This window comes from Drosophila yakuba, chromosome 3L, assembly GCF_016746365.2.
Source record: "Drosophila yakuba strain Tai18E2 chromosome 3L, Prin_Dyak_Tai18E2_2.1, whole genome shotgun sequence".
Classification (NCBI taxonomy): domain Eukaryota; kingdom Metazoa; phylum Arthropoda; class Insecta; order Diptera; family Drosophilidae; genus Drosophila; species Drosophila yakuba.
In genome coordinates this window covers 2,861,014-2,886,105 of record NC_052529.2, presented here as the reverse complement: position 1 = coordinate 2,886,105, position 25,092 = coordinate 2,861,014, and the positions used below count along the sequence as shown (strand labels likewise).

The 25,092-nt window shown below is 39.0% G+C and overlaps 1 protein-coding gene across 10 annotated transcripts in view; it reads right to left on the bottom strand.

Moving 5' to 3' along the window:
- Positions 1–533: 533 nt before the first annotated feature.
- LOC6532614 (protein boule) overlaps positions 534–25,092 on the bottom strand; it is a 33,075-nt gene continuing 8,516 nt past the window's right edge. For 3 of the 10 annotated variants that reach the window (XM_015194000.3, XM_015194003.3, XM_039374285.2), the window contains exons 3-9: positions 15,567–16,022; positions 15,193–15,346; positions 10,612–10,671; positions 10,419–10,536; positions 10,071–10,162; positions 9,799–9,832; positions 4,000–5,210 (exon numbers count right to left, since the gene is read on the bottom strand). In XM_015194000.3, the coding sequence (XP_015049486.1) occupies positions 5,089–5,210; positions 9,799–9,832; positions 10,071–10,162; positions 10,419–10,536; positions 10,612–10,671; positions 15,193–15,346; positions 15,567–15,688 (702 nt within the window). In that variant the 5' untranslated portion in view covers positions 15,689–16,022 and the 3' untranslated portion in view covers positions 4,000–5,088. Of the gene's footprint in view, positions 9,612–9,798; positions 9,833–10,070; positions 10,163–10,418; positions 10,537–10,611; positions 10,672–14,673; positions 14,932–15,192; positions 15,347–15,566; positions 16,023–25,092 lie in introns of those variants that run through there. The other 7 variants (XM_015194001.3, XM_039374286.2, XM_015193999.3 and 4 more) reach the window with 7 other exon arrangements.

The following is a 25,092-nucleotide window of genomic DNA, read 5'->3' as shown; positions in this document are numbered from 1 at the left end:
CCTAAATCTAAATCACATATTCATCGAGTGATCCGTGTTTTGTGCTACAAATGAAAGACCAATTCATTCCTTCGGTTTATTCCATTTTTAAGATTTTATTAATTAGTTTTATATTTATTACATACATTGAGTTCTCGTATATATATAATTTTTGGGGTTTTATGTTTATGCTTTACTTCCTTTGGTTGTATGTAATTACTTCATATAATTTTTTCGTTTAGCTTTATAATTTCGTTTTTAGATATCGTTCTTACTTATGTTTTATAGTATATTCTCGCGTTTTGTTTACATTTTGTTTTAGTTAATTTAATTTGCTTTGTGGGTGAAATATGTTTATGTTAAATTTTTTGTTTGGTTTTCGTTTTTTTTTTGTGTTTTATTTTCGAGTTTTATTATGTTTATCGGGTTGATCATTTTTACTTAAAATTACAGCCTTTATAAATAATTATTTTTTATATGCTATTTATAGATTTTTTTTGTTTAATTTTCATTTTGTCAAATTTTGTGTTTTCTTATATGTTTTTGCTTTATACTTTTTATTTCGCTTGCCGTTGTACTACATATTCATTTTTCATTCGCATTCGTTTTAATTTTACTAAATATATATAGAGACTTTTCCGCATCGTATTTTGATGGATCTGAATAATTTGCACACAGTATGTATATAATATATATATGTATATATATAATATAATTGTTATCTAAATATATACTCATATAGACCTCATATATATTAATTTATATTTGACAATTTCAGTTGGGCTTAGTGTCTGGCTTTGCTTTTGTAGTGTAGTGTAGTTCTGGTTTGCTTCTTGTTTCATATTTATTTTCTGTTTTTTTGTTGCACACGGAAGATTTACACACATGAATAAAAACCGAAAAAATACACACAAAACTTTGTGCATTTTCTTAGCTAGCTTTGGTTTTGATACTTTCTTTGAAATATGTTATGTTATTTTATGACCTCGTTTATTTGTTGCCTAACTCAATTCACGTGAAAACAGTTTCCGTTTGGTTTATCTCAAAAGAGAAAAATATGTATTAATTATTATCTTTGTATTTTACTATTATTAAATCCATCTTTCATTTGGGTTTTTGATTAAAAAATATTGCAGCTCAAAATGGTAATACTTTGGTTTTTCAAGTTAAATTTACTTTGCTTATTTTCGTATGTCCTCTCTAAAGCACAGAACACAGTAGAGATCAGTTGGATTTTTCTCTATATAATCGGACCCTTTGCTATCGCTAATCCTAATCCATACTCCATCTATGCCCTATATGCCATCTCAAATCTCACTTTTCCATGCTGATATCATTTCCTTAGTGGGCTTGATCTGTAATTTTTCTGGATTCCGGGCGTATCTATATTTGTGTCGTCTGATTTACGTATATCCTTGACTCTACTTTTATGCTGCTCAGTATAGTATATGTACTCGTATATTAGACTCTTATGTATGGTAAATTGTTTACTAGAAATGTGTTTTCTTTTACGGAAGAATTTGGATACAATTTCATAGTTCCACTTGATTTTAGCTAAAAGTATAATTTGTCTAATATTTTCATTACTTTTCAGCTAATCATTGCTATGTATTTTTCTGGTAATCCTATCTTTCGCTTTATAGCACATTCATTGGGCGCTTTAATTGGCTTAACATAGGTGTATCGGTATCTGTATCGCGGCATCGTTATCCTTTCACACAAGTGTATTTATTTATCATGCATCGGCTTCAGCACAGATTCTCACAATGTGCAACTTGCACTTTGAATTAATTTTAATGTTAATCTCTATATATTCTGCAACAGAATTTCGGCTTTCTAGGTATAAATTAAACGAGTGGAAGAGGCTAAATGGACAGTTTGTCAGCAGAAGGCAATAAACGAAATTCTGTGCAAATATCTGTGGAAACAAGGTGGACTATTAAATCAGAAAAGAATCCAGGGGATCTGCGTAAAAATTGCACAATTTTATTGTAAATTCTTCAATTCGTCTGTATGTCGGTCTTTTTTGGGGTGTTTGTGTTTACTTCGATTCTCATTCGTATTCGTGACTAAAAATACTCAACAATTTCGTTTACATGAAACCATTTTAGCTACAATTTATATTTGTTGTATATATGGTTAAATATTTCCTACACATTCGCCATTCAACATTGATAGAAAAACCGATTTGTTTTGCTCTTGTTGTCGTTTTGCTTTTCACCATTTGCCATGTTTTGCCTCTACATCGAGATCTCGCTCTAGAAATTGCTCTGTATATGTTAGAAATCGTAAATTTAAAAAGATACTTTTGCTGACAACAATGACCCAAAACAAATTTGGTAATATGCGGGTTGTAATGATGGCTACTAAATACAACAATAATAATCCAAACACCTCGGTTCGAGAACTACGTAATGCACCTATGTGTCGTTAAGGTAAATCCTCGATAAATCTAAAAGAGTTCGTTGCACGTTTATTGTATTCATAGGCTCGTCCGATTCAGGGAGATCGATCATCTCTCGTCTAGCGATTCAATTGCTCTGCCAAATAATGATCAACCGAAACTCAGATATCGTGTCTTCCGGATATAATGGGACTTTCAATTTCAATTTGTTCTCTACAATATTCATCACATTTTCTTGTGGGGTATTTTTGCCTAGTTCTGTTTGCTAATTAATTTAGTTATTATTGCTGCGCCGTTACTTTGTTAGTTACTAATGTAGGTACAATATCATAAAAATAAAAATAACACTGTATATTTTGTTATTTACCATTAATTTCATTTCGCTTCATTTAATTGTTCATAAATTATGCCTTTGTATTTTTCGCTTTAGTTTTACGCTTGGTTTTTCTTTATTGTAAATATAAATATATATAATATATATCTCAGGTTTTCCATTTTTAAGTACAATATAATATAACCATATACAAAGCGTTGCCCCCCAACAAGCCCTCCATCCTTCGTCCTGCATCCTGTGTCCTGCATCCTGCGTGGGCTCCTTGACCTTTGACCTTCACTTACTCCGTGTGTGGCATTTGAAAAATTCGTAAACGGTTAGTACACTTTTAATATTCTTAGTTATTTTTTAGCGTCAGTCTTGTGTAAATTAAATTTTACTTCAAAAAACGTTTTAACGCGCACACACGGAGCACAGTGAAGCCTCGAGGCACGAAAGCCCACTGGGCAGTTGATTTCAGCTGCTCTCCTGAATCGGTTGTTTCTTTCGCTTCCTCGGGCCGCTTCTTGTTATAAAAAATTGATGCTCGGCTTGACATATGCATATATATATATATACATATATATATATATATATTTAATAAAATGTATATAATATATGCGTGTATACACATATAAGGTTTATTCAATTCACACGTAGACGTTTGTTAAAAAATGCATTTTCTTATGTAAAAATGTTCGGCTTTCCCCTTTTTTTGTTTTTCTTATCGGCCCTTTTATAAATATTATAACGTGGTATCTGATTACCGTATTATATTTGTGTTGAGACGCCATCGAGATATTGTTCTTGTACATTTCTATATATATGTATATATTTTCGCATATACTAACCATCGCCTAAGTGTATGTGTTTGTATGCCTCGTATATAGATTATTATTATTATTATTATTACTTTGGTTGATCGCATTCGGGAAGATTAAAGTTTACACACGGTAGTGAGAGATAGGATTCAAAGACGAGCGAGCTTAGCAAATCAATCGTAATTGAACTACATTTAGAGTTTAGACAAGTTTAGTCCTAATAAATTTCCGCCTTTCCTCGTTTTCTTTTTGGGTTTCCACTTTGAGATTAGAGCTAATTTGACACAACCGTTTAATTCAACTATTTTATCATTTTTTTATCTGCCTAACGATTAGCTTTTGCTTTAGACTGCCATGCTACTGAAAGATTCGTTGCTTTTTTGTATTTCGCAGCACCTAAAAATTATGCTACACATAATAATGAGGAGGAACCAAAGATGGAAAAACTAAATATAAAAACGATAAAAAATAAACAAAGTTTCTTTTTTGTTTTGGGCTCCTTTTTTATTTTCTTTAAGGAATGACATACGACAAGCTGAATCTAAATCGGAACATTAATACTTCAATAATAATTTGGAATCAATACATCACACACAGAAACCTAGAACAAATTTGGATAATACATTGGGTTCGAAAAGTCGAGATGAAAAGAAGAAAGCTAAGCCTTAACGATGAACTGGTTAAATTTGGAAAAAAATAAACTGATCTAATGATCTAAACAGAGCCCAAAACATTTTGCAATGCTAATGTAGCGCTGGTCCAATGGTCAAAACGCTTGCTTTAGGGCCATGAGCTCGGATCGGGCGATAATATAGCTGCTGATGGTATAGCGGATTCTTGCGGTTGGTGATGATGTTGCGGTATTAACTGGGGTCTTTCCCACGGGGGTGCCCGATTTTGAAGAAGTTTTGGATATGCTTCGGTTCGATTCGGGTTTTGGCTGTGTGGATTCACATGTGATGGGAAACGACGTTGAGATGATGTTCATTCCGCTTGCTAATATTGCCGCCCTTTCCTGCACTCCCCTTCGCTCTTTTTTTTTTCTTTTGCTCACTCGCTCACCACCCTTCGATGCCCGGAAACAAAAAACTTTAGATAACAAAACAACGACAAAACTATAAACAATATTAACTCAGGAACGAGAAGTGAGCTCCCCAATGGGGTGGTGGCAAGCGTGAAGGTATTCAGGGTGGTGGCAATGGTGGCGTTGGTGGCGATGGTGGCGATGGTGGCGATGATGGTGGTGGTGGCATTGGTGGGGTAAAATTCGAAAGTAACAAACAAAAAACTAAAAACAAAACGGGGTTTTTGTCGCCAGGATCACACATCTTATCTTTTCGCTTCGGCTTCATGTCCTTTGCTCCACGAAAGGATCTCCAATCCCAGTCCCAGTTCCAGTCCCCGTTCCCTCCCACTTCTCTTTCATATTTCCCGATTCTGATTTTTACTGAACAACTGCGTCTTCCATTCTGAGTTCTGTGTGCCTTCTCCGCCGCAGCGCCCTCTATGAAATGTGATAGTACTGGTCCAGCCTCTGCTGCTAAGCCCGCCGTTAATCCATCAATCGGAAGCTATACCCTCGGCAAAGTGTCCCTCAGATCCTCGATACTCCAGCATGGGGCTTGTGGATGCGACTGGGAGTGCGGTGAATGTGGGTTCGACGACGGCGAGTGCAGCAATGGCGATTGGTTTTCTGTATAAAATATATATGTATATATGGTGCCCTGAATTACAAATCTGAGGAGGGGGGAAAAGGAAGAGGGGGGAGAGCAATGCGGTGGGTTCAAAAAAGGAAACACACTCGAGATATATTTAAAAGTCAAATATAATAACCAACTGAAAAGCAAAAACGGGTGGGGGAAAAAGAAATAAACGCAAACCAAATATTTTGCTATTCATATTTTTGTTTTTTTTTTTTGCATTTTGCTAAAATTATTAAGTAGCTGTTGCTTTATTGTTATTGCTATTTATGCGTTCTTTTCTTCTTTCTCATTTCTAAATTTATAGGTAGTATAGTGTGTGTGTGTGGGTGTGGTTGTTTGTGGTTAAATATGCTTCGTTTGTTTAAGTTTTCTTTTTGTGATGATCATGGGGCATTATCCTCGTAATATGCACGTATATATAATTATACAAATCGGACTCCGCAGAAGTGGAATCTTATGTCCCTTCTCTGGGCCTGGCGCATTTTCAGCGTTCTCGTCTATCTCTTGTATATTATGCAATTGCTGAATTCATTTAGGTAGGTAGGTACTTAGACTAAAAACATTTTTTGTGCTCTTAGTTGAGCTGCACTTAATCAGTTGATGTTCCTTCATTAAAATATATATTATTCTTTGCGCTATGATATATATGTATTGTATATATATATAATTTTTCACTTTCCTTTTACGTTCGTCTAATTGCTATTTCTTTTTTGTTGGTTTGTTTGTTACTTGCCATTTGTTCATTTAATATATGTATATATAATATAAATATTCACTATATATAAACTAAATAGATTTTTACGATGGGACAATCTGCTCTCTGCTCTTTGCTGCTGTTCAGTAAAAACTAAAGAACTTCAATATTCATATTTCGCTCTCCTTCATTCAAGTCGTACAATAAATTGAGTTTACAAACATTTTACACGTCTCATTTGTTTTTGTTTGTTTGTTTCTCTTTTGGTTTTCCTTTGTTGGTTTTTTGTTTGTCAGCAAAAATGTTCATTCGTTCTTTAATTAATTAATCGTTATGGTTTTAATTATGCCTTGGCATTATCTTTATAATGTATATATGTATATATCTGTATAATATATTTAATATTGTTTTAAACCTAAACAATTTATTTATGAATTTTCGCTTTCAAAATATCACGTATATACTTAAGTTATGCCTTGGATTTATTAGTTATGATCTGTTCTGTGTCTGATTAGTCTGCGGAAGATTAAATTGCTGGGATGGGATGGCTGGTTGAAAAAGAGTGAATGAATAACTCATTTCGAAATTAGGCCTTCCATATATCTCTGCAAATTCCCGTTCCTCACCATCCACCCAGCAATTTGGATTCTGGATTCAACTGGGTAGATGGATGAACCCAGTGGGCAAATCCTGGCCTTCGAACTAAATAAAATCCCTATTGACTGACATACATGTAAGTACTCTTGGTTGGTTGGTGGTTTCTATGTTGCTTCTTCGACTTGATTTCAGTTTTAGTTTAGTTTTTAACTAGAGCATGCCTAAGTGAATTATTGCTTTCCATTTCATTACATTACATTTTGTGTTGCTTCGTTTCAACAAAGAGTAATTTTTCATGTCTAATTATTGTTACAATTCGATTTAAAAATGTTTTGTATTTAACTATTTAACAATTTAGTAAAAATTTGTCAACAACTTCGCAGCGAAGTCCATTTGCGGCGGCAGCGAGTCTCGACCAATGTATTTTTTGTAATTTTTTTGGGATGTGAATGTGGGCGACCTCGGCGACATCTGTTTTTAGCAGGTATTTTTGAAACCTCTGGGTTGGTTTATTACAATACGATAACAGTATTTAGTGGGCAAATAATTTAGTTTCGTTCAATAAGGCATTATACGTATATGTAAATATTTATCTCGAATTTTCATATTTCAGCCAAATTATGCACCAATTTTGAATGGAATTCGCTCGCAGGTCGCCGGCTGCCCCCGCAAATGTTTTGGCCATCGCGTTCGTATTACTTTAAATAATTTTGGTTAACACATCTCGCTTTTCTTGTTCGTGTTTTTGATTAGTTTTGATGCCATCATCATAACAATAGATACAACAGAATCTTAAGTGAGTGTAGAAAAACAGAAATTATAAATCAACATTTTCGCAGAGCTTTTGTTTTGCTTTTTTTTTTTTTTGCTTGTACATTAGTTTAAATTATTATTTTATTTTACGTTTGCTTGCTTTTCGTATATATTTAACTATATTCTTGTGTAACACACACCTATGAGTGTCTATGTATTGCTTGAGTTTTTTTTTTATCTATTTTCTTTTCGCTAGAGCTTTGAGTTTAGCTTTCCTTTAATAGTCTCTCTAATATATGCCTCCCGTTTATAATAGTCGGGAGTTGTGTGTATGTTTGTCGCCTTTTTAGCTAGCATATTTTGAATATCTTTATTGTAGTGTTTTTTGTTTTTGTTTGTTGGTTTTTTTCTTTTTGTATTTAGTTCACTTTTTGCTTGGCTTATGTGGCTAGATTTCATGATTTTCACTTTTCCTTCATTAGTGTTTTCTTTTAGACTAAAATTTCGTTCAGTTTTCATTTGCTTGGCTTACAAGTTAGGTTTTCTTTGCCTTTTACACGAATTCTGATCGGAAAGTTAAGGGAATTTTCATAACTTATCCTTGACTTTCTGCCCAGGACTCGTGCGTGTGCGCCTGTGTGTGTGTGTGTGTGTTTATGTGAAGGTTTTAGTGTGTGCTTGCTTTGCTGCTTGACTTTGTCGTCTCCTTTGCTTATTCATCTTTTTGCTTTGTATTGCTGTATGTGTCTGTGTGGGACAGTTACAGTTACAGTTACGAGTTACAGTTACTTTACGCTTTATATGTATTGTATATATGTATATAAATTAATTTACGCATAATATTATGTCTTTAATCTTCGATCGCTGCCCCGCTTTCTTAGCTACCATATATAGTATATGTGTGTGTTATGCAATTTTACTTGTTTATTCCCTATATAGTATATTTATAAGTGTGTTCGTCCTGCACATGTGTGTGTGTGTGTGTGTGTGTTTGTGGGTGTTTGTTGGTTTGCGTGAGTGCTTTCTCCCACATCTGCTGCATCTGTATTATCCAGTTCTGTATGTTCAGCATGATGTTTCCTACATGGTATGGTTTAAATATGGTTTTAAGTTCCCCTCTCCTGCCTCCACATATATTTTTCTGTCTTTCACTTGCTGACTTTACACACACACACACACACTGCAGTCCTGTCCCTATGGTTATAGCCCCTTCCCCCGCTTCCCCTCCCCCGCTCCACCGCTAATTGCACATCATAAATGTTTCCTCTACCAAAATTTTATCCCCCATCACTCAACACACTCACTCACACTCCCGCTCTCGCTCCCACACTTGCAACACAACATAACATAACATAAGCAGCTTACTTTACAGCATTTTGCAATGGTTTCCTTGCGCTCTATTGTATTTGTATGCGTGTATGCGTGTATGTGTGTGTCTGTGCGTGTGGGTGAGTGTCCTTCCAGAGCTTCTACCTTCAAAATACGATTTCCTTTGACTAAACATTTCCGAAATTGCAGCTGTGGTGCGTGTATTTCTGTGTCTGCGTTTATATAAATTCTATTTATGCTTTGTAGTTTACTTTTGTTGCTGTGGCTCTTTGTTGCATGTTTGTTGCATGTTTGTTGTTGTTTTGGTAGTAGTAGTAGTAGTAGCATCACTATTGTTGCTGTTGCTGTTGCATCCTCAAAGTTAACATGGATAAATTCCTACAAAGTAATCGAAAAAATTGTTGTTGGCAAAAACTTCATACTTATGTATTACCTAGGAATTTATATGTGATTTATATCGGTATTTGTTATATACTTTTATAAGCAAAGTGATTGGTGCCAACTACTACTATTTACATTCATTCTCTGCTATTTACAGCAAGCAAAACCGAAACAGAAAAAAAAAAAATGAGTCCAATCAAAAGAAATCGAAGATTAAATAATATAAATTTAGTTTTTCCCTCGCTATGGCATTCAACTAATTTACATTACATGTACATACATATTTTTTATGTGTGTGTGTGTGGCCAAAACTAAAGCTCCAAACTTAGCATAAATTAAATTAAACCATAGGCATATTAACATAATCGTAATCAACTAAAATTATAAACTAAGAGTGCGGCTGCTGCTGCAGTTCGATCAGAGTTGAGGGGCATATATAGCATATAGCGTGGTATTGTTGTAGTTGTTGTTGTTGTCGCAGATTGTTGTAGTTTGTAGTTGTAGTTGTCGTTGCAGTTGTAGTTGTTGTTGTAGCAGTTTAGTTGTTGGTATGATTTTATTATTCAGGGCAGCTCTCAACGAAAAATTGGCGACTACGAAAATTTGTTTACTTTTTTGTTTTTTTTTTGGATTTAACCTATTTTGTGGTGGTTGATTTTTGGTTGTTATTGTTGTTGTTGTTGTAGTTGGTGGTGGTGGTGGTGGTGCGCCAAGAAAAAATGAAAGAAAAGAAAGCAAATACCGATATGTGTAGGCTACGACAAACGACAAAATGGCCAGCGAGATACAAGATACTGTGAGGCTGGGCGCTCAACGAAACTCACCTTGGTAATTCTGAGGCCAAATGGTGGGTACATTCTGCAAGGAAAGATTCGAGAATAAGTATTTTACAGATACATGCCATTTGCTGCAGTTGTGGTCAAAGTAAAAGCACTAAATGTGGAATACTGCACTAATAAATGCACTTTTTAATACATCCTAAAATGTAGTTATTCGCCTGAAATCGTGGCGAATATGTGAATCACTATCAGTGCTATTATTTTGACCTTATCTGCATCGCATCGAGTCGAATCGAGTCGAGTTGAGTCGCACTCACCATTGGCACACTGTAGTACTGATAGAATGGCTGATATTGCATGGCTGAAGGTGGGTAGATGGCTGGCACTCCAGCGGCTGTAAAGTCAGTAACTAGGTTTGGTTAATTGTTTCCCAATTGATGGTGGTGGTAGTGGTGGTGGTGGTGGTTGTATTTTGTTGTGTCGATGAAGTGTATTTCGAGTATAGAGAGAGAGCGTAATGAAATACAAAGAAAAGAAAAACAAATGTCAATAAAACCAAGTGAAACTCAGAGAAACGATGAAGACCCATCAAACGCATAGATTAATATATATTAATATACTTTTTTCAAAGTTGAAGGTCGCCCAGCAGAACGAGCATATCTCACCTGGCGGATAAACAGCGGCTGCGAACTGATCCATGGGTATGTTGCTGATCGGTGCCGGCGGCGTGGTGGTATAGTAGACGGCTCCGTTTGTGGCCACAATTGACTGCAGAGGATTGGGCTGGGATGAAGCACATCATTATTAGTTTATTGCACTTACACACCGAACTTGCACCGAAGTGCAGTTGGCACTCACCTGCTTTTTGATGGCCGGTGCAATGTTCAGTTTGCGATCACGTAATACCACGCATTCACCCTGTTTGTTATTTTTTTTTAAATTTTTTTGTGCCAAAGAGAGATGGAAGAGAAAGACAGAGAGAGAAAGCATAAATAGAGGAGCATTAATATCACAACATTGCAATTATCAACACACAAGCCGAACGAAGAAATTCAAATTCAAATCGAACGCAGCAGCATCAAAAATTCTCAAAAAATAGTTAAAAATTAATGCGCAACGCTTTTGGTTTTTATTGTGTCTTTTTTTTTTTTTGGTTTATTATTTAAATCTTCTGTTCATTTTTTGCTTTTTATGGCACGGCCATGGCTAAGAGAGAGAAACACGTGCCAAGGCAAAATACCATTACCGAAGTTATATATATATATAAAGTATATAGGTGTAAATGTTTATACTGTGGGGTGTAGTGTTGTATGTGTGTGTGTGTGATTTAATTAGGTAAAGTTTATTACAAAATGTCATGTACATATGTTGCATAACTAGATTTGCGCTGTTTTTGCTGTGGTTTTAAATTTGGCTTCAAAAGCAAATCCAATCGCCAACTTATTGCTCTCATTGTTTCGTAATTATCATATTCAATTCACGCGGCACAAAATTTAACAACATGTTTATTTTAATCAACAAACATAAACACAAAAATTAATTAACCAGAATAATGAACTCATTTAAAAAAGTATACATATGAACTAAAAAGGCACAAAAGCATTGTTAAAAAAAGAACAAAATTCAATTTGGAATATAAAGCTTGCTTATTGTTTCGTTTCTTCTCTCGTTTCGTGTTTCCTACTGAATAATTAAATATAAAAACAAACAATAAAACTGTAAAACCAATAATTATGTAACACCAACACCAAGTCCAAAGTGTATATATATAAAATATATCCAAAGTTGCTTTAAAGAAAAAAAAGGTCAGTAGTTTAAAATCTCGTAAGCCTCTTTTACAAAGCCTTTTATGAGGAACTTTTCCACAAGTTCATTTTTCTCGAAAAAAATACCCTTTTTAAAAATGCATTTAGCATCTCTCTTCGACTCAATAAATCAGCCAATTTGCATTTAATACCTTTTTCTACTACTAACGCAGATGGAAAGCTGACTGGCCGTCTGGCAGCCAGTTCATCTTTAATTGCCAATTAGTCCCGACTGATACCCTTGTGATTTTCGCATGAAATGCATGAAAAGGACACGACGCCACAAAGAGATAAGCCCAGACTCCTTGAGGAAGAGTCGGCCGGGGAGTGGCGTTTTTGAGTGCTGACCCCTCTTGGCAGCGGTAATAACCATTAACCTAAGCAAATGTTTGCGGGCCAAGGAGATGCTGCTACTTTGTCGTTAAAAAAAAAAATACGGAAAAATAACGTGGAAAATGAAATGAAAAGCGAGGTGGGTACAGAGAGGGGGAGGGGCGGTTGGAGGCACGGAAAAACCTGAGCCGCCGTATCCTTTTCTGACCGCCGCTGGGCAAACATTCTTTTCATTTATGTTCGAGTTGGCCGCCCTCGAGCCATCGTCCTTCTCGGCCAGCGACATAGGAATAAGGACCCTAACAAAGGGCCAACAGTTGAGAAAGTAAACTAAAGATGAAACGTATGGCAAAGGAGCCCTGAAAGGAGCCACCCCTCTTCATCATCATTCTTAACCACCTCTTGTCTTGACTGAATTTAATTAAGAATCCTTTTGCCGGCTGCCTTTTACGGTGGTGATGGCGGTGGCCTTTTGTTTCGGCACACAAAAAGGACAACAAAACGGTGCCCGTGCTCCACTCTAAAATGATTTAAAATTGAAGAGTCTATACATAGAGTCCACTCTTCTCCTGGAGTGGAGTAGGCAAATCTCATACATTCGAAATGTGCGGGGTCCGAGCTCATTTTACGGACCCAAATTTGCTCTAATCTATGTGTAGTATTTGTGTTGCGTATTTATGCATGTATGAGGTGACAATGGTTTCGGATGGGTGGGATTAGTTGGCCATCATAGAACATATACACAAAAATTAGTATACGCAGTGTGGGCTTTGGTTTCTGTTTCTGTGAACTGATATGATATATGTATATATGTTACTCTCTCTATTCGGGAATGTATTTTGGGGATTGTGGTCCATGGTTTGTTGGACCTTTTTGTTGAACGCTGTGGCTTTTGATGAGTTCGTGGTCGACAAAAAAACTCGAACTCAATGCTAAACTTTTCTAAATGAAATTTAATTAGTGTAATGCGTGTTGTCTCCTCTCGCTGGGGTGTGGTGTGAATGTAACTTTCTATGCGAGTGTGTTTGTGTGTAAATTATAAAACTTGGTTAAACGTTGGCAGGACTTGTTTTTATTGTTGTTGACGCTGGCTCTGTGTGTGCCCGTTTCAGCTTTTGCCTTTTGCATAGAGTATGGTCGTTGTTATCCTTGTTCTGCCTGCGGGCATTATGCTTTCTGCTTTCTGCTCTCTCCCTTTTGCATTCACAAGGACACTCGTGTCCCAGTCTCGGGCATCAGCAGCAGCAGCAGCAACAGCAACAACAGCAGCAGCACCAGCGGCAGCAGTAGCAACAAGAGGTGGAACAACAACCAGAACGACAACAATGCATATTAATGACGAGCGGCAAAAGTTTTTCACTTAATATGCCACAGAGCACGGCGGAAGCTTCAGCCTCCACAAGCAGCACAGTATACGAGTATATCGCATTGCCAGTAACGCAGAAGAGGGTAAAAGGTAAATGGGAATTTTCCCAGAAATGGGTAAAAGTTGCATCACTCACCCTGGCAGGGCAGTGGCAGTGGCAGGGGCAGTGCTTATGCAATAATTATAATCAATTAGTATGCCAAAACAAAATATGGCAGACAAGTTCATTTTGTAATGAGCCACCTGGAGGCAGAACTTTTTATGGTCCGAGGTGAACCTAGCCCAGATCTTTACTCTATATAGTCAAGAAACGGGAGGCAACTGCTACACGGGAAAAAATCAGTACATAACCAGAAGTTGTTCAACAGATGCACATTAGTAGGCTTATATGTATATAAGAAAAAATTAAGGAAAATATTAATGAAGTTACATTATTTATTTCCTAAACAGATGATCGCATATTTCCTTTTCTTATTTTCTATTTTGTCCAGTGTATTTCGGTTAAACTAAAAGACAGAGCGTGGGTTGCCCTGGGGAGCAGGTGATTGGACTGCTAAGTATGGGTTCCATAGATATATATAGATATATAGTATTCCCTAGGAACTTTTACGCCGCGCACTTACTTTGCTGGGGATTGGAATTGGATTATTATTATTATTACTGCTGCTGCTGCTGTTGGTTCGTTAATTATTCCGCAATTGGAAAAATGTGCAATACACAATCGATTTGTAATCAGCAAATTAGGCAAGAACGGAAAAGATGTGCCAACAATGCAACTTTACACGAAAATATAACTCAAAACGGAACTCAAGACTTGGAATTTCAAACGAGAATCAAAGGCAACAAGGCAACGCACTAAGGTATTGTCTATATATAGTAGTCTAGTCTATTAAAAAGTCTATGGAGACCGCGCTCCAGTGTAACGGGAGCCAAAAGAGCAAAATTCGCTAATTGTTTAATTGATTGCATAAAATGAGCATTAAAAACGGTGCAACGAACTCAACATTTGTTTGCATTTGCATTTGATTTTGGTTTTTAGCTTAACGGGCAAACTTCGTTATTATATCAATAGGATATCAATTGGATACGTGTGGGTGTTGTGGGATCACAGAGATATATAGGAGGAAAGTGGAGAGGCTGCCTACACTTGGGTAAAATGGTATAAAGTGGTGTAAATTGGTAATGTGGGGTTATATAACTATGTGGGTGTGGGTGTGGGTGAGTGGTGTGTATTGTAAGAGTGTGTAATATTTTTTGGTTTGGTTTCTGGCAATGAAACGATATAAGGAACGCAACGGAATCGAATGTAACGTAACGGAATGGCAACGCAACGGAAATGTAACGTAACTCGGAAACGTAAACTCAACAAAAACGCAATAAGAAGAAATTTATAAAAGAACAAAGTGCCGTCCGTACCTAAGGCGGTACATCTGATCATCATATATCATATATCATATATCGCACAGTGGCGACAATCATATGAGGTATTTCTTATGTGGGGACCCCCCCGCGGGGAGTGTTGTTGTTGGTGGTAGTAGTAGTAGTAGTAGTAGTAGAAGTAGTACTAGTAGTAGTAGTAGTGGTATCGGTAGTAGTAGGAGGAACCGACGTCTCATAGTAGTAGTACTTGGTACTTGGTACTTGGTACTTGTGTGTGATGGGTCAGGTAATGCCCTAAAAGATCGGAGCACAATTTTAAGTTGTGTGTGATTTGCGTACATATATATCCATTTCGAAACGCGACAATCGAAAGAGCTCTATATAATATATCAAGGTGTTTGGTTGGTTCGTTCAATCGTTCGTAGGTTGTAGGTGATGTTTACGCTCGCTTCATTCAAATTATAATACTGGCATTTCATTTTCTGTTTTGTTTTTGTTTTTTTGGTAAACGTTCAACAGGCGACATTAGCAACAGTTCATTGGAGTACTACTTACATCCGCTTGCAGTCTTTGCGCCTCCTGCTCCGTCTCAAAGGTAACGAATCCATAGCCCTTGCTCACACCTGCCCGGTCCACGATGATCTTGGTGCTCTTTACCGTTCCATAGGCGCTGAAGACGCGGGTCAGATCGGCCTCGGTGGTATCGCCGCTAGGTGGGAAAGATTTCGATTAGTTGGTACTACTAAAAAGGTTTTTAATACGGGAAATCATTCGCCTTGCTTTTTCTGTATTTAAGGAAATGATTTAGTATCATGGCTTCATTACATGGAAATATTTCTCAGAGAAAAATGTAATAAACATGTTTCTCCTATAACTAAAGAATTTCTAAGGCTTCCGGGAATTGGAATCCGAATTGAAGACCATCTCACCTGATGCCGCCCACAAAGATGCGATTGGGTATTAGTGTGCCGTATTTGGGCGCCGCCAGGGGCGTCTCCAGTCCTCCGCCGGGCGTGGCCGATGGAGGCGGCGCTGCTGCGATCTTGTGCATCTCTGCGGGTGTCGTCTCCGGACGAAAGTTGAGTGCTCCGAATGGCAGAATCTTGAGGCTGTTGCTGGAGTTTGGGGTGCGCGCTGGCCGAAAAAACTTCTTGTCGCTGCCGTTCGCTGGATCGAGCGGCTCCGGTTTGTTTTGCGATTTGTAGCGTTTTTTTTTGGTACGGCCGAGTTTGGATTATATCAACTCAAATCGAATCGGTTCGGATCGTATCGGATCGGATCGGATGGCGATTATGCGACGGCTGGGGCTATTGAGATGGCTTTTACAGATTTACTTGTAGCACGCATGTATACAGTTGGTTGTGCTTCTTGCTGATTCTTGGTATCTGCAAAAAAAAAAAGGCAAATAATCAAACACAAAATTAGTTGAGCTCATTAATAAACGATTAAAATAATCAGCCACATGGCTAGCAAAACGCATTGAGTGAGAAAGAGAGCATTTTAATCTTGGAAAAAGAACACAGAAAAGAAACGTAAAGAATTGCCCCCTACATTTCGAAACGAATCTATTTCTGGCACAGCCGACATATGTCACACGAGGAAAACTCAGCGCAGGCAGGCTCACAGATACGCACCCATACACTGGCAGCGGAAACTAGAGGTAGTAGTCGTCGGGCACCATGTGTGCACCATAAATTCACCTTCAGAAGCGGCGGCGAGACAACTAAATAGCACAGAGAGTTTAATTTTAACAGCAGCCGCAGCAGCAGCAACATCACAGCCGCAGCAGCAACAATAAACTTGCCTTGTCAACAACACGGTTTGAACAATTTTTTTGGGCCACACGAGAGGCAAGTGCAGATAGCACAATATATATTATAATAGTTTCCCCTGCAGCAGTTGTTATTAATTTGAACATGATTATGCATATTAAATAGACATACACGTTTCACCTGCAAACTAGATTAGTAGGCATTTTGATATTGACAGCAATTAGCTGACCAAAATTTTCTCGCTGTGCAGCTCGAAAATCATACGTGTTGCCATGAGCTGCAGATGCCCATTATAATTGCGATCGAGGAAACTTCTACATGCACTTATTTGAGTTCGAGTTGAATATGTACATATTCGCAGCCTTCGTCAAACATTTCATTTAGATGTGTGTAGATATGGGGGTGTGGGGGGGGCTGCTGTTGTTGTAGATGTTGTTTGCATGTTCTGGGCGTCGCATGTTTGTTGGCCCCATATATCGCATTCGTATGCAAGTGGTATCCAGTCCCGAGCAGCCATATAGCATGTAGGTATCCCTGGCCATATCGTGTCATTTGTATCTCACAATCCGTGGCTCATCGATGATGGGCAACGCGCTCCATTGCCCGCCGTGCTGGTCGCTTATCGCCGGGCATTTATCTGTCCGCCGCCCACTGTCCACCGCCCCGTAGAATTGACAATTGTTGTCAATAGCCGGACAATTGTCCGGCGGTCTGATAGCCTCCGAATGTCCGGCAATCGCAGTGTGTACGGGCGGATTTCGATTGGCGCACCATACACACATACACACGCACATAGCAATGAAAACATAATTAAATTTTCATTAACAATGAAAATGTCAAAATTGTTTGCGTTCGCGTTGAAGTTGTGCTATGCCAGGCAGGCATTTCAATTGTACGTCCGACTTCCCGATCGATTTAAAGATATTTGTACATACATATATGTAGTACGTACACCGAAAATCGGATGCACGTATGAGATATCTATTTAATGGACTGTGTGGGAAAGTTGTTGGCAACACGTGATTGTATGGCTCTATTTCGACCCATTTTCCGTATCTCAAACAAATAAATTAACGAAATATAAGTGCTTGTATAAATCACGGCTATAAATTCTCTTAGGCGCAATTAAAACTAAATCCGCACATATGCATAAATGCAAAGCCAACGAACAGATATATCTTCCGCTCATTAAAACGCGTCACCATTCCAAAATTGAAAAAAACACATATATTTTTAGAAATGAGAAAAACAAAATCAAATGACGTTGTCCGTCGGCAAATAGAAGAGTACATACATTAGTCTTTTCCGTCTGGCGAATATAAATACATGCTATATTGGCGCTTTGGGCAAAAGAAAATTTTGAAAATCTAAAAGCTTCGCCATAGATTTTCTTGGCTTCCCAAGCGGATGTGGCCAGCATAAAGTGGGTGAGGCGTAAGCTGATTTTGCCGATGGCTAAGTGCCCCTGACATGATTCATGATGAGCCAAGATGGGCGCAGGGCAAGTGCTCATGATTTATGTGCGGCTCTTAATTATTTACAATATTATGAAATTATTTTTGAGAACTTTATTCCAGCGCATTAGCAGAATTGATGATGGCGGGATAGTAAAACGGTGACAAAGAGAAAATGCCGAGCCCTGGCAGCACTCGGCTGAATTATTAAAATCTTCATTACTCCCGGCCATGGCAACAGCCATGTCCACAGTGCCAACAGCAGCAACTGAGGTCAGCCGGAAAATCACGGAGTCAGGTCCGGACTCCGGAGTGCTAAAGCTGAGCTACTGTTCGCAGCATGACAACGTCGGCGATATCAATGGAATTTAATCAACAGCAGCCGCCAGCTCAAAACTCTCACACAATCCCCACCCCACCCACAGCCCACATCTATGCATCCGTTCATCCAGCCATCCACCAACAGAGCTGTCAGTTAGTCAGTCAGTCAGTTGAGGTGCTCGTTCTCGTGCTCAACAATATTGCAAAATTCCACGTGCGAAAATTGCGCGAGTAATGCCAATGGAAACAGGAACCGTCAAAGAATTTTATATTACCAAAAGAGGGAACGAGTTTGTGCCACAGATGCGACTGCCGAATGCTCAGCGATTTTGATGCGAGATACGTATACGTTCTGAACAATAGGATTGAGGTATGGAGTAAAAACAGCCAGAGAACATTATTTCCCCAGGGGGTTTCAAATCGCGTTTAATTACGAAATTTTGAAAAACCACAGCTATGATATGAGAGGAGGGGGAAAAATGCCAGAATCACTGGAGAATGAAGCGTAAAACTATGGAATAATGTGAAAATGTACTGCACATTATTGTAAAAACAAACATTTCATATTGCATAAGTAGAAATTATGATTTTTTTTATGCTGCAAAGTAAGAATTCCATATACATACAAAAATAAAAATTGTACTTAAAATCATAAATATTTGTAATTAATTACAATTTAATTCGTAATATAAAAAAGCTGGTAGAAGTCAAGATTAATAACAATACAACCCATTTATAAAAATGGGTAGTGCACAAGGATGATTTAACTCGCAAAAGCGTAAATGGAGAAATTATTCCCAGTTGTGCAGTTCAATATTTGATATCGCAAGGATTAAAAAAACATTTTGCTATGGTTGGAATTTGCTGTTCCGTTTTTATGTCCGTTTTTGGCACATTTCAAGCGTAACTTGGGCAATTAGGGCAATGCAATTAGTGAGCGCCAAACTATTGAATAACCAGACTGCGTAGCCAGTAGCACATGGCTGGGGAAAAGCGGGTGAAAAGTGGGCGGGGCAGTGGGAAAGTCGAATTAAAGCAGTTGCTGAAGAGAGTGCAAGTTTGACCTATAAAATGGCAACGTGGGCGCGCTTCACTTGGCACAGATACGAAGAAGTAGCAAGAAAAAAAGGGAAATGAAGCCAGCACACAACTGTGGCAAGAAAAACGTAGGAAAACCCAAGGAAAAAGGGGAAGGAAATTAAAGGGAAAGGGTGAGGCGGCAAGTGGTAAAAACCGTAACAGGAACCGAAACCGGAAGGAAGGCGTGCGGGGAAAGGACTCCAAAGGCGTTGGAACTATTTTAAAACTAAACTGCCCACATGGGACGGCAACTCCGAGAAGCATACGCCAAAAAAAAGATAAGAACAAAGCGAGTTTTCCCTACCGTGCTCCTACTGTATCGCATTATAGTTGCATATGCACACCTGCATCCTTACGTGTCTGTGTGTGTGTGTGTGTGTGTAAGTAAGCGTCCTTGCCAAAAACAATAAAGAGCAGAACCCAAGGCGAGCGATAAACGCTGACACGGCGAAAGCGCAGAGCCAAACCTCTGCGAAACAGGACGAAACAGGACGAAATGCGCCTGGCAGTATGCTGCACAAAATATGGAGCGTACACAGGGAAAAGCGAAAGGATATCGATTGCAAGTGCTGCAGCCTTTTGCTGTGTAGATTCTTATTATAGAACATATATTTTTATATATATATATATAGAACATATATATAAAGAACCTAATATAATTGATTTAAACATATATTTAGAGCAATAAAAAAATGTTTAAAGGATGTATGCAAATTATCATATTTTATTTAAGAGAAAATGTATTTCCTTATTGCCAAAAGGAGCCCCATTTTGCATTAAATATTTATCTAAACTTTTTTGGGCAGTACACCGAGAGGTGGTTTAAAACGGGGATGCAGGACAAATCCTTTAACTCGCCAGGTGCGGACGAGCAGAGCAGACGAGTCCCGTATCCTCAGTTGGCCAGATAAGCGTATCCAAGTCACATAAGGACAATTAGCCAGCCCAGGCTCAAAGAGTTTAAGAGGCCATAACTGCCGACATGGTGGGATAAGCCAATGGGAGGAGGAGGAGGTTGGGTGGGTGGTGCAAGTTAGGAGCGGGCGGGAAAATCGGACGAGGAAATCATGTTGATGGCTGAGGCATGACGATGACGTTAAAGCGTACGTGTTGGTGAATAACTTAAAACGAAAGAAAGTCAGTGGGTGAAGATGAACTGAAGAGGAAAGGGGCCAAAAGAGCAGATGGGTGGGTGGGTGAGTGGGTGAGTGGGTGAGTGGGTTGTGGGCTGTGGGCTGTTGGCTGTGTGGAAAGCAAAGGTCAATTGAAGTTGCGGTGCTAAAACTTTGAGAAGGCAGCGAAAGAGCAAGAGTCAGAGGAGCCAAGTCAAGTGGAAAGCGGGAAAGCGCAAAACAGGCTCAAACACACACACACACACACACACACACACACACACACAGATACACACACGTACAGCCAAGGATGCACTGACTGACAGTGCGCCGGAAGTGGAAGTGCACCCCCCGCGCTCATCCCCTCACCTGGCAAAAATAAGAGAACAAAAAAGGAAAGAAGGAAAAACTGCTGGCTGCCTTTCGCCTACATGTTATACAATCCTTGAGTGCGGCGAGCGAGGACGAAGCTTTTGGGTGTCAGTCAAGTGAAAGGAAATTGTAGCACACCAGGATGTAGGAGCGAGGGGATGGTGATGGGGATGGGGATGGTGATGGGCTTGGGCTTTAATAATGGGCAGAGGAGAAGACGAAGGGCCAGACAAACCAACAGACAAACATCATAATGATCATCATATCTTCATCATCGCCATCAACGTCATCATTGCAGGCTCGGCGGCCTCAGCAGCTAAATTGATGGCCTGCCATCGGGGTATCCATCCCACATCAGCGTTATGCCGCCCACACCCTGATTCGTATGTATATGTGGCACAGAAAAATCCATAATCCTCGGCAGAAGCTGAAGGAGCAACCAAAGCAGCAGCAGAAGCAGCAGTGGCAGCAGCAAAAGGGAAACGCCAAACTACAAAAGCGCGAGCACAAATTGCCACTGTGTCAGTAAATCCACTCACACATATGTCCCTAACATATATCCCCTTTTCTGTAAACATAGACACATACTACATATATGTATGCATGTAGTATATACACATATATTTGCAAAGCCAAAAACTAGTTTGAAACAATGAAACTTTTGTGCTGTGCTGTGTGTTGTGCTTCGCCAATGTCCAACTTCTTGTATTTGTGTTAGTTTTATTTCTGGCCCTTGTCCAATATTTGCCCCGAGTCGCAGTAACTTAAAGTCTGTTGGAATTAATTTCAAGCTAATATGTATATATACACAAAATCCCATCTAACTCATGCCAACTCATGTCCTTTAATCTATATGTACGTGTGTGTGTGTGCGTGTGTGTGGTGTGGAAAAAGTTTCGGTCGGATGATTTATTGCCACTTCAGCTGCGGGAGACCGACAACGCTGCGTATGAGCGATGGCTGATGCCCTTCCAGTTCGGATTATTGTCTATGCTGACAAAGGATTTAAGCGGAATTTGATACAGCCGCAAGCGGAGAACGAAGGACGAAGTACGAAAGCTGAAGCGAAGCCATCCATTAAATGCTACGGCAAATTAAGTCATTAAAAAACAATTTTTGGAAACAGCAAAAGGGGCGTATACGCAATTTGCCAAAGAAGCAGGTGGAACTGCCAAAATATAAATATGCAAATTCGGCACTTTCCAAGTGGAGACAGCCATAAAAATGCAATCACACAAAAAGCCAAAGAAAAGCCAAAGGAAATGTAAAAGCCAAAGGCGGCCACCGAAAAAGAAAAAGTGAAAAGAAGTGACGTAAAAGTGTGACTCAAAAGGCGGGTGGGTTTCCAAATTGGAGGGTTTTTGGGGGGCTTTGACTGATTGTATATGTATGTGTGTGTGGATGTGAATGTGTATACATAGTTGGGGGCGTGAAGACGCTGCCAACTATTTGTGTAGACGCAGCTGAATGTGCCACTGCTTCTGCCTCCTTTGTTGCCGCAGTTTCCTAGGCCAAAAGCATGAAATTAAAATGCGAAAATGCAGACAATGGCCCGACCGAAAGAGATGGCGATGGCTATAAAGGCCCGCACTCGGAAAATAAGCAATTTTAAGATAAATGTTCTCTTTAGTTATATTTTCATTAAGTTAACTACTTTTATAGCTTTGACCCACAGTGATAGCAACTTATCTAATTGAATATAAGAACTTTTAACCAAGTACTATACGATTAATATAAAAGCAATTTAAAAACTTTTTCCGAGTGCACTCGCGTATCTACACGGATTCGGTTGTGTAAAAGTGAAAAAGCGCAGCTGAGCACGTCATTCTCAAAGGCAGTGCACCTCCAGGCTTCTGCTTTTTGTTGGTTTTGACTCACTTCAATCATTTCGTTTGAGAACTTTCATCCATATGCATATGCATGCGGATACTATGTACCTGCATCCGAAAGTACGCGAATGTATCTGCATCTGCAGCTGCCTAGATGCTTGAAAAATGTGCGACCAACATTTTTTTTTCGTATTGTTTTGAACAGCATTCTTTTTGGCAACATTTTCGCCCGAATTGCGCCTTAAATTCAATTAAGTTAAGCTACGTTTGGCGACCCAGTTAAGGGATCTAAATCAATCGAAAAATACTAATTCATCTAAAGTTATGCAAATGAGATTCGCACATGAATTGCAACTCAGATAAGGGAATTCCTAAATATCCGAGAGATGCCAACATACCTACAACCATTGGCATTTGCGCCCACACAAATGTGTGCATTTCCTCTTAAGTTAATGAAATATTTCAAGTTGCCAACTCGCATAAAACCGATGTCTGCTCTGTATCTGTATCTGCATTTGCATGTGCAGCAATATCCGAGCGTACGCTTCGTGTATCTGCGTATCTGAGTGTGTGCTATTGTAGTTGCCGTGCTTGTGAAGATATTTTTGGCTTAACTACATTGCCTGGCCAAGCATTTCAGAGATGGCGACAAAGCCATGAAAGTTTCACCCGGGGAATAACAATCATCATTTCGAGCAGCGTGAAATTTAGTCGATTAGCAGCTGCCTAATATCATTGAGTTGTAAACAAAATAAACAAAACACTCAATTAGCCTTGTGGGAACAGGAAACCAATTCAATGAATGAACGACTGGATTGATGAGTAAACAAATCTTTGTTAATCACTTTTTCTCCCCACTTAAAATTCCCTTCAGCTACCGAAATTATTACTATTTAATGGATCGTTCGATATTTCCAAATTTAAAATTCTTTTTCCATACAAAATAGGATGTTTTAAATGTGTATTTAATTGCTGAAGCGATGAATTTGGGTATATGATAACTCAATTTTAAAGTATGCATTATTTTTAACAAACTATAATTTACGCACCATAAGCAGTTAAGAATCAAAACTTTGTCCACAAATGCGATGGCAAATTGCTTTGCTTTGGAGCTGAACGAATAGTTCTCACATTAGCCAAGTGGAAACTTTTGTCAGGTGGCGCAAACTCAATTTCCATATGCATTATGCATCTGTATCTGAATTTGTATCTGAATTTGTATCTGAATCTCGCTATCTGCGTCTTGGTGTGTGCATATCCGCTGGTGGGCAGTGCAAACGATTTGAGAACCGTGAAAATATGCAGATAACTAATATTAACTTTTTGTTCGAATGCATGAATGAAGCGTGGAAACGGAATAGTTGTAAAAAAAAAAAAAACTGGGTGGAAAACAAAAACAGAATCAGCTCGTTAGATGAATGAATGAATGAATGGGAAGAGAACCGAACCACGACTCGCTTCAATGCAGCTCCAGTGGGTTCGAACCCCGAAGCATATGCAAAAAGCTAAAATAATTGCTCCGTTTGAGGCCCGTCGATGTGGAGAGCAGTTGGAATTGGGAGCAGAGCAGAGCGGATCGGAGCAGAGCAAAGCAGTGCGTGCAGCACAGTCCGGTTCTATTTATGGCCACACTTTTCAAAATCCCCAACGAACGGCGGCCATAAAAGCCGCACGCAGTTGACCCACACATGCTGACATGGGGCCTCTTAGCATATAGATTATTCAGGTGGGTGTGTCCAAATGGTGTAGCTGTATCCGTAGCTGTATCTGTATCTGTATCTGTATCTGTAGCTGTGCTGCCTGTAGCTGTAGTATCTCTCAGCCCCTAGCTTTGTATCTGCATCTGTATGTGTACGCGTCCATCGGAATCCAACTGAGCCCGTAGAGTGCTCCTCTAGTCTGTAGTCCGATTTTGCGGTTGGGGGTCTGCCTGCCCAGCCTGCGTTGCGGTCCAAATGGTCAGCGCCACGGTAGAGTGCAAGTTTGGTTACCGTTTGGTGACCATTTTGCATGTGGGCTAACGCGTCGAACCCAAACTAAAAAAAACGAACGTCGCCCCGCAGAGAAAGCTAAATAACTGAATATTGGTTTTATATGCACTGCAAAATGCCATTAGATGTGGTCCTTCATTAAAAGCAATGTATCTACGTATTTATTAGAAACACAATGGCAATATCTACACGAAACTACGAACGTAAAGATAAGATCTCAAAGAACTCAATGTCGGAAAACTGGAGATGGTTTTTCCATTTTTCCCATTGTGTAGGCAAAAGCTGAAATCACGCATAGCGGGGGGATTAGTTTGATTTGTGAAAAGTCAAAGCTTAAAGGCATTTCCTCGCCTTGTTTCCTTTTGACACAGATTTTCTTTACGGCCTTAACCCACCACCGCCACTGCGACATGTATACATATATGCATGCCCCCCGCCCCCCTTTTTGGCCCCCATCTTTTTTAGTCTTGAACTTTGACTTGGTTTACGACTTTCTTCTTCGCAGACTGCCAGCACCAAGTTTA